The sequence below is a fragment of the Kryptolebias marmoratus genome, linkage group LG11, assembly GCF_001649575.2.
Source record: "Kryptolebias marmoratus isolate JLee-2015 linkage group LG11, ASM164957v2, whole genome shotgun sequence".
Classification (NCBI taxonomy): domain Eukaryota; kingdom Metazoa; phylum Chordata; class Actinopteri; order Cyprinodontiformes; family Rivulidae; genus Kryptolebias; species Kryptolebias marmoratus.
Genome location: NC_051440.1, coordinates 8,199,196 through 8,208,467, shown reverse-complemented (window position 1 = coordinate 8,208,467; position 9,272 = coordinate 8,199,196). Strand labels below are relative to the sequence as shown.

At 42.4% G+C, this 9,272-nt stretch overlaps 1 protein-coding gene across 2 annotated transcripts in view; it reads left to right on the top strand.

Moving 5' to 3' along the window:
- The first annotated feature begins 3,206 nt into the window (after nt 1-3,206).
- Nucleotides 3,207-9,272, top strand: part of wnt7bb (wingless-type MMTV integration site family, member 7Bb) — a 36,598-nt gene continuing 30,532 nt past the window's right edge. The window contains exon 1 of one of the 2 annotated variants that reach the window (XM_017434256.3): nt 3,207-3,910. In XM_017434256.3, coding sequence (XP_017289745.1) covers nt 3,840-3,910 — 71 coding nt within the window. In that variant the 5' untranslated portion in view covers nt 3,207-3,839. Of the gene's footprint in view, nt 3,911-7,100; nt 7,560-9,272 lie in introns of those variants that run through there. The other variant, XM_017434255.3, reaches the window with a different exon arrangement.

The following is a 9,272-nucleotide window of genomic DNA, read 5'->3' as shown; positions in this document are numbered from 1 at the left end:
GTAGATGTGGTGGACCCAGCCCCAGACGCCACTCCGTGGTTTTGGCACACGTTGCGTTTCAGCCCTCTCACTGTTTCCAGTTGAACCAGCTCCCATGCAAACACATGGGCAACCGGTGGGTTTTCTTATTTAGTTGTCGGTCAAGAGTACTTAATAATATTCAAGAAGACAGTGCGACATAGCATCCCATGCTTGCCAAAATATGATCTCCTGCTCTCTCCTCCCCTTCTTCCGAACCCTTTCCTCTCTACGGTTAGCAGAAAGCGCAGAAAGGAGCAAATTAACGAAGCAGCCCCGTTTTGCAAAACGTTTGTTGAACAGGTATTAAATTGGAGGACATAATTCCTTGAAGGAATGCATATCGCCCGCTGCCTTTCATGCCGGCGTTTCAAACTGAAATCATTTTATGCACTGTCTCATGCAATATCTCGCAAAGATGTGCAAGCAGAGGATATCATGGAGATGACTATCAGCTAACTAAATTAGAACCGTTGTTTGTGTTGACTAATGTCAATTAACTGTGCCAGCCATATTAATTCCAAATGTTAATGAGCTGGAGGCATACATCAAATGATAACTTTCTGAAAGTTTCACTAAAATCTGCCCTGTGGCTCAAAAGACATTTTGCTAACAGAGAGACAGTGTTGACTCTAACAATCAAAGTTTTATGCAAAGCTGTTTTGCAATGTGTTAACACTCAGCTGTGTTGGGGACGACTCTCAGCTACTACCTCAGCAAATTTTAGCTCAAAATCTGTGAAACAGACTAGATTTTAGACATTTTCTTTTGATTCATGTCGGTTAGCTGTGGTGGCCATTTTAAATTGATGTAATTCCAAAACCTAATCCATTGTAGAAGCACATTTAGTGATTACTTTCTAAGAGTTTCATTAAGCTACATCCAGTGGTTCACGAGTTATTTTGCTAACAGACAGACAGATTTGATGCACACAGTTATTGCCAATGTTTTAAGTAGATGATAAATATGTGAAGCAAAGATTTTCCTTCAGGAGCATATAAGTGGAAGTATTTCACACGCAGTGGCCTGTGCATGAAGCATAAAGCATCCACAGTGATGTATGACTTTCTCAGATTGACGTCCTCGCTAACCCAATGCTCTCATCCGTTCCTCAGCCTTTTTGAAGTTAAATAAACAGTGTGTCTCAAGATCCTCCTCATACCACCCAAGTGCTACAGTGTGTGTGTGTGTACCTACAGAGCTTGTGTCTACGGTTTGATTTGTGGGCCTCCTCACTGTATGTGTGGTCACACAGAGCAAAGATAGAGTGTGTGTGTGTGTGTGTATGACGGCGCGCACAGAAATGTGTATGCTGACAACGAGCAGGCGTCGATGTGTGTGACATGTCTGCAGCGACGACGGCAGGGGACAAGTCACGCTGACGCACGCCGTCCCCGGTCTTGATCCCGCTCCCATAAAACACAGCCGGGTCCTTTGAACATTTTAATTAAACTCAACAGGACCATCCCCGCCCAGGCTTGTGATTTATGGACATTTGAGGACAAACAAGAACATCTTTTACAGGGTAGACATCAAATGCGTTCCTTTTTTTTTCTCGTTTTGTCACCCTAGGCCTGCATGTTGACTTTGATTATTTCTAAAAAAAAAAAAAAAAAAAATCCATCTGGAATTTTGATGGGCATGTTTTCGAAGGAAAAGGCCTTGAAACCATAAAGTCTTGAAACAAAAGGTCTCTGCGGTTTTGTCTGTTCCTCGTGGCGAACAACAAGCTGGCAGATTCGGAGAGCTTATGTCTGCACTTTTAGTTTATGCCCTCATTATTACAACAACTTCGCTGCTTCTCATGTCATTTCTTGGAAACGTTCTGAAAAGATGCTTCATATTTATTGTTTTTATGAAACAACATTAGAACCACAACAGTAAGAGGGATTCCATTGATTTTTGGCAAAGCGTGGAAAAGAAAAAAAGTTCACATGTAAGCCTTTTTGGTTTTACAACAGTTACTTTATGTCAAAATAATATATCTTTTATTGCATTCTTTATACAATGAGAACTATCACAACTTTTCCTTCAGGGTGAATTCAGAGTATTAAACAAGATGAAGAAAACTTATATCTAGTCATGTAAAGTGCTTAAAAATGCTTGCCAAATTGCTGAAGTTTTAAACAAAAATCTTGTGCAATCTGTTAGAGCTCCAAGTTTGTGTTTGGAATGACTGTTAGTGACTACCACACCAGATTTGACTCCAACATCTGTAAAGTTGACTGAGTTATATCAGTTTTTGTGTTTGCTGAGTTTGATTAGCCTTAGTGGCCATCTAGAATCAGGTTGACTCCAAATGTTAATTAACTGAAGATGCACACTGAGTGATTACTTCCTGAGCGTTTCACAAGAATCCATCCGGTGGTTCATGAGATTTTTCGCTAACAGACACAGATAAAGGCAATTACATGATGGCAATGGGTGATAACAACACAAATCTCTACTTGCATATGTTTTGTGAAGTAAACAATACTAGTTATCATAATATCAGCACAGATAAATTATTCCACTTCCTGCTGCTTTATTGCCCAGAAATGGGAATGAGATCCCCGTGTTATAATGAAAAAAGAAGAACTTCAATTAGAACATAAAACGGCTGAGTAAGGCGCCCAAGTTTGTGACATTCGTGACTTACGAGGAACCGCTGTGCACGCAGTTTATGGGGGGCGGGGGGCTTATCTCTGGAGGTTCAATGCAGATTCAATCAATGTCTCCCAGCCACCAGAGGGAGTCTACTTAAGTCACATAAAGGCTCCCAAAGGAGCGAAAACATCTGCAGAAAACTCCCATCGCAGTGACTCAGCCCCCTGATAAATATCCGTGTTTAATCACTGTTGTGCTGCTTGTTTGTTAAAAGTCACCTCAAAAAAAGAAGAAGAAAAAAAAAGAGGTCACATTTAGTTCCTGATAATTGCTCATGATTAGTCACAGAGTTGGGTTTTTATTTATTCTTAAGCAGCCATTTGATTTTATGGAGCTAACAGTTGTGGTGTGCCACCCCCAAAACTCAACCCTCACACCCCACGGTGGGGGCCATGCCTATTGTTGCATCGCCCCTGGGCTTGCAGGCCTATAAAAGGGCCATTTCACTCGGTTCTCTTTCTGTACAACAACTCCACGTGTTGCGCTCAGCCCGGAGAAGCCCGTCCCATTCGCTGCAGGTTTCTGCCGTGGGAGGGAGAGAGGGAGGGAGGGAGGAGAAGGAAGGAGGCGCTCAGCCCTTTTGTTACCTGTGTTAGACTTACCTGGCTGCTGGAAGCTATGCTCTGCAGACTGAGATGACTTCCAGCAACGAGAGGCGCACGAGCTTCGAGGAAGACAGCTTCGCAGAAGAAACGTTTGCGGCTCTCTCTGCAGAAGGCAGCTTCTACCTTCAGGGCGCAGCCAAAGGGTGAAGTCAAAAGGGTGGTGGGAGGAGAGAGGAAAAGAAAAAAAAAACAACCAAAAAAGGAGGGGAGGAAGAGTTAATTAGAATTTACCGTCAAAGTCAGGACGAATAGGAGGCACTTCCTCCAAGCACTCCTTCACCCTTCAGGTCACTCTTTCAGCTTTCACTCTGGACTTTTATTAGTATTTCTTATCACTGCTATACTTCTCTGGTCGCCTCTCATCAGCACCTCTCACCTGTCCTACTGAAGCATGGATTTTCCAAAGAAGCTCTCCAGCGAGCTTCAGCTTGATGTGACGGAACGCAGACGGTGCATCTGGGGGGGTTAGAGGGGCTGGGGGGAGCGAACCCGACCGAGCTGCCAATGTGAACGGAAAAGCCACTTTGTGTAACAAACAGTGCATGGCCTCCGGACAAAGTGCTAACGATCATGCACAAACCCCTCCGAAAGCGGAGTCTCTACGTGTTCCTGTGTTTCGGCATCATATACCTCAGACTTGGGTGAGTTCCTGCTCCTGTACATTTCCCTCTCACGCGCAAAAGAGTCGCTTCCACTGACAAACAAAGAGGTAGGAGCTCTGGTTGCCCTCTGACCTCAGGTTTTAAATGTCAAGCATCACGTTAGATGGGTTTATGTTAAAATACACAGAGCGATCAGTACATTTTGTCTGGATTTTAGGAGGGTTTCTTGTGCGTAAAAGTGACAAATCGGGGTTTATCAAGCAAAAACGCGATGCGGTTTATTATAAGAAGGGAGCTTATTTCTCTCCAAAAAAATCCCACCACCCACCCCCAGATCATTTGAGCCACTGTCTCTGCTCTGGATCCAGCTCACCCCTGCATACCTTCATTAATAGCGGTAGACTGAGTTGTATTTCCACATTCCATCGCCCAGACAGATTTTTTTTTTCTTACCTGTTTTGCAATAGCTCACCTGGATGCATAAACACACAGGGGAAAAGCCTTCCTTCTCTGCTGCCTGCTCTGAAGCGCATTTATAGAATGACCAAAAAAAACACTTGCCCATTTTTGGTGATTTTATGCGTTTGAGGCAAGCTTGTAGATTTGGTTGCGGCGCCATTTGAAACCTAAATTAAACCTTTTCAACAACCCGGGGTCTTGTTACTGCTTAATTAACGGCACCCTAATTACTAACATGTTTACAATTTGAGTCTGTTTTCACCCACTTCAGCTTTGGAAAAAAAAGAGAGACGAATTTAGCGGCTCGATCGGGAATATTGTGTTATGACTCTCGGTAGAGGTACATCATAAAACTTTGGCAAAATTTGCAAAATTAAAAAAAAAAGTGCCAAATTTCTCCGTAGACAATAATGGGATTTAGAGAAAAGAGTGAGAAAACCCAGCCCTATTTGGAGCTCTACAGCTCAGACATACTCCACAGTAGAAACATCATTCATAGTTTAAAAAGGTCACAGAAAGTTGGACTTTACATGTCTGAACTGGTATTTTAAAATCTTTTCATACACTTTCAGGAATTTTGGAAATTTTTTCCACAGAGTGTTCAACGCAGAAGGGGATAACACAACTTTCCTGAATTTAGCAGACAGCTTTTGTAGTACATTTACAAGTCATACATCAAATCTTAGGCATTTTTGTCTTTTTTCACCCAGTGTGTCTATTACTGCTACAGGACTTGCTGTTTTCTCTCAAATCCCCTGAGGGCACAGAAAGCACACCTGAGTTCCTATCGACTTAAGTTATATTTTAGCTAAGACAAATCTATCTTCAAAACTGGAAGTAAAGCATGTTTTTAACTTTACGTGTGACCATCAGAGTCCTTTGCTGCTCGCAGTTCAAGAGGTTTTTTTTTATGAGACAACTTACAGATTTTACACAGCGACTGTTTGAGGCTATAGCTTTTTAGTTGTTTCTCTTTTCATATACACTTATATAACTTTTTTTTTTGTAAAACTGGTTAACATTTTTTCTTAAAACTTGGTCACATTTTTTTACTTTCTTTTTTCTCGAGTTAGTTTTGGTGATACGTTTGTTAGGGTGTTCATTTGTCGACTGTGAAGACATGGTTTCAACGTGTGTTATCACTGAGTATACAACCAACTTCTTGTATCTTAAGAGTTGTAAGGGAGTGAGAGACACAGGTGTGTGGTTACCATGGTGACGCTAATGAGCCACTGGCAGCAGCTTTATCATTTCTTTAAATTCTTGGTTGTCTTTACGCTTCTTAGACAGTTTATACATTGAAATGTGTATTTTATTTTAGCTTTTATTATTACACAGTGAATGTTGGGCATTTTGGGGAGTAGCTGTGTTGGAATCCTTCAAACTTTCATCCAAATGTTCTACTTTTCTTTCGAGACAAATGCTCGTTTTCTCCTCCCAAGTTCCACCCAGCTTCTCCTATCACATGACAGTAGCTCCATTATGAGGTAAAAGTCACCCCATCTTTGTGTTTACTAATCCCAGGCAGTCAGCTCATTCCTTCCATCCCTTTTTTTTCACTTGGGTTAAATCTTTCATGGTACCCTCTTCACTTTACAATGGTTGGAGCCTGCAGGTGTTGAGTGAGAGTCACGTTGCTGAGGCGATAAAAGCCCCACACTCACTCAGACCTGAAAAAAAGAAAAGAGGAAAAAGTAAAAAAAAAACCTCCTCAAGTATTTTATTTCTCTGCTCAAAGCCAATCTCAGTACAACAATGGTGTTATTTAATAGGTTCAATAAGTTTTCTTTAAACAAATGTGAAGAAATTGTTAAATTGAAAAAAAAACTATGATCGTGTTGCCCTTTAAATAAGGCAGACAGAGGAATATTATTGTCTCTTCCATTAGATTCCTATAAACAAATATTATTACTTGTTTCCAGAGGAGCCAGTACTTTAGGGTGGTGGTTCCAAAACCATTTTGGCTTACAACTTACAAAATCATGGTGACAAAGTGACCCCATTGTGTCTCGGTTCAAATATACAATGTGAATGAAAAACAATCAAGATCAACAATCAACAATCAAGATCAAGACCTTATCATGGACAGCTCAATCCAAAAAAAAAAAAGATCTCTGGAATGTGATCAAAAGGAAGATAAATGGTCCCAATCCTTCGGACAGAGCTGAGCTGATGGTGTGTTTGAGCCAGGAGTGTCAAAAAGTCACCCAACAGCAACGTGAAAGACTGGCAGAGAGCACGCCAAGACGCATAAAAGCTGTGATTTAAAATCAGAGTTATTAACCCAAATATTGATTTCTGGTCTCTTCCGAAGTTCAAATGGTATTGTTTTGTCTGAAAATGAATATAACTTTGTTTTCTTTGTATTAATTGAGGTCTAGAAGCACTGCAGGTCTTCTGTTAGTCTGACCTTCTGTCATGTTCTGGAAATGAATGACCAGTAAGTGATTTGAAATTTGGAAGAAGTGTTGTCAGCTGGTCATAGAATAAAACAAAAATGTTTATTTTACCAAAACACATATTTATAAATAGTAAACTCCGAGAAGGGTTTTGTCACAGGAAGCTGTTATTATGTGAAATCCATGCAGCAGTCGGTCTATGTTTATATTTGGCTGGATGGGTGAGGATAGTGGCGGTGTGGAGGGGTTATTGAGAAGGTGGGTGATGCTGATGACCGAGCCCCCCCACCCCCGTTGGGTGTGCGGGGGGGGGGTCGGATCGGTGTCACCCCATTGTCCCGCCGCGGCGAAGTGGGCGGATAGCAGTGTCTCTCCGCTGCCCAATGGCAGGCACGACTCTCCTGAGAGCGCAGGGAGGCACTTCTCTGCCATGCAGAATCCCTAAAACCAGCATCATTCCGGCTCGGAAAGCCGCAGCACCGACTGTGCAACAGCCTCCGCTGCTGAGAGATGTCAGAGCGGGTGTCAGCGCGCACACGGCCGCAGCAGGAGCTCGCTGGAGCTGCGTAAGGACCACCGGAGCCTAGGGCGCTTAGAGATTTTCGCTGCTTTTCATCCTGCGCGTAAAAGGGACCTAACGCCTGGAATAAAAGGATTTTTTTTTCTTTCTTATTTTAAATCACCCTAGCTGTCCGCCTCGTCTCTCTCTCTCTCAGTCCGAGCGTGTTGATTTTGCTCCATGTCATCATGATCATCCTCTCGTCGCGCAGTGTGCTGCTGTCAGTCTACTACCCGCAGATCTTTCTGATCCTGACGAGCGGCAGCTACCTGTAAGTCTGAGCCAATTACTGCTTCTTAATTAACTCCACAGAGCCCGCGCGCGCTCCCATCCCTAGCTGCACGAAGAGACGCGCAAACCCGGTGTCACGCAGTAAGGGACAACTGTCTACCTCGCGTTTAAATACTGATCTATAAATCCGATTTAAGACGCGCTGTTTAAGCATCTGTCTGTCGAAGCCGTGTATTGCCTCATCACTGCTCCTTGCGGCGTAATTACGCAGGGATCGCGCGTAACTAAAGTGTGTAACTTAGTTGGGAAATCGTATTTATTTGTACAATGTTAAACACGCGGCTTTCTTAAATGTTGAACAAGTGTTTAAACATAATAGAGAATGCCAATTAATGTGATCGGAGCACATGTGGGAGTGTGGTGTTAATTAACTGGAAACGTGGATGAACACGAGTCTGCGAGCAAAGACTGTTAATTATCTGTCGCAGCTGGGAAATGTTTTGCAAGATCAGAAAAAAAGGAACATTTGTCCTTTTGAAACTAAAACAGATGGATTCATTTCGGCCACAGAGTGGCAGAGATGTTCAAGACAATCGGATGTGGAGATTCGTTTTTTTTTCTCCTCCTGCGAGAAGAACTGAATGTAACGTGATTATTTGGGAACACCATTCTCAGTCAAACGAAGATTATCACTTTTGCAATGCTTCATCTTTTCTTTAAATCTCTGGATTTTCCCGTGTTTACTGTATTAAACCCATAATACCCTCCTGCAGCAGCATGCAGGTGATTGACACTAATGAGCTGATGATGGGGCTTTAAATGAATGGAAAAATGACTAACAGGAGAAACACTGGCTTTGTTGAAGTTTCCCTAAATAATCCCTCACCCATGCAGCTCCCTTTTTGCTTCTCTCCTCGCTGCCCGGAGACCCCAAACCTGAAATAGATGTGGTTTTGGGGTTTTCGCTGTAAGTGGGCTGCATTGCTATGTATAGCGATGACTTGCACACGAAACTTCGGCTGCGTTGCATCGATTGTTTTGCTTCTCGTAAAATTCGCTTTAATGTGAAGGATAAACCACCTAAGATATGTGGACGTTTCGCATTTCAGTCAGCCCGTCACCGTTTCACCGTTATTGGAAAATGTGATGGTTTTGTCGGGGCATGTTAAACAAAACAGTTGAGCTAAATGAACCTATAACTCTATGTGTGTAGACACGGTTTCATTTGCAAAGTAGGAGCATCATACTCAGCCCTACAGTTATTTTCCTGCTCTTATTTCAAAGAAATAGTGTTCTTATTCCCTGGACGTAGTTGTGCCGTGTTGGTAAGTGCATTCCTCAGCAGAAGTTGCATGCCCTGAGAGATTAACAGTGTTTCAGTTGGTTTCATGTGATGGAGTAGGTGGCTGCAAGCACGCTGTATGCCATGAGGTGGGCTATAGTTTCTCTTACTGCTCTGTGATACAAACATCTAAGCTTGTCACTGACTGACTGGTTAAGCCTGATGAATGCTCAGTGTTTTTGTATATCTAATGATGATTATAAGCGTTTTAGCTTTTTCCTACAACACCACCATGTGCAAAAGTGAAAAAAAGGTGGCAAAAGCCTTGTATGTACGTTTACCTTCATAAACTGCTCAGATTCACCTAAATAAATGTTTATTTTTATGACTTAATACAGTGATGTGTCTTGTATAGTCTTTACAGTCGTCTGCATACAACTGCAGAACTGTGCAGACAGAAGTTTGGGGCAT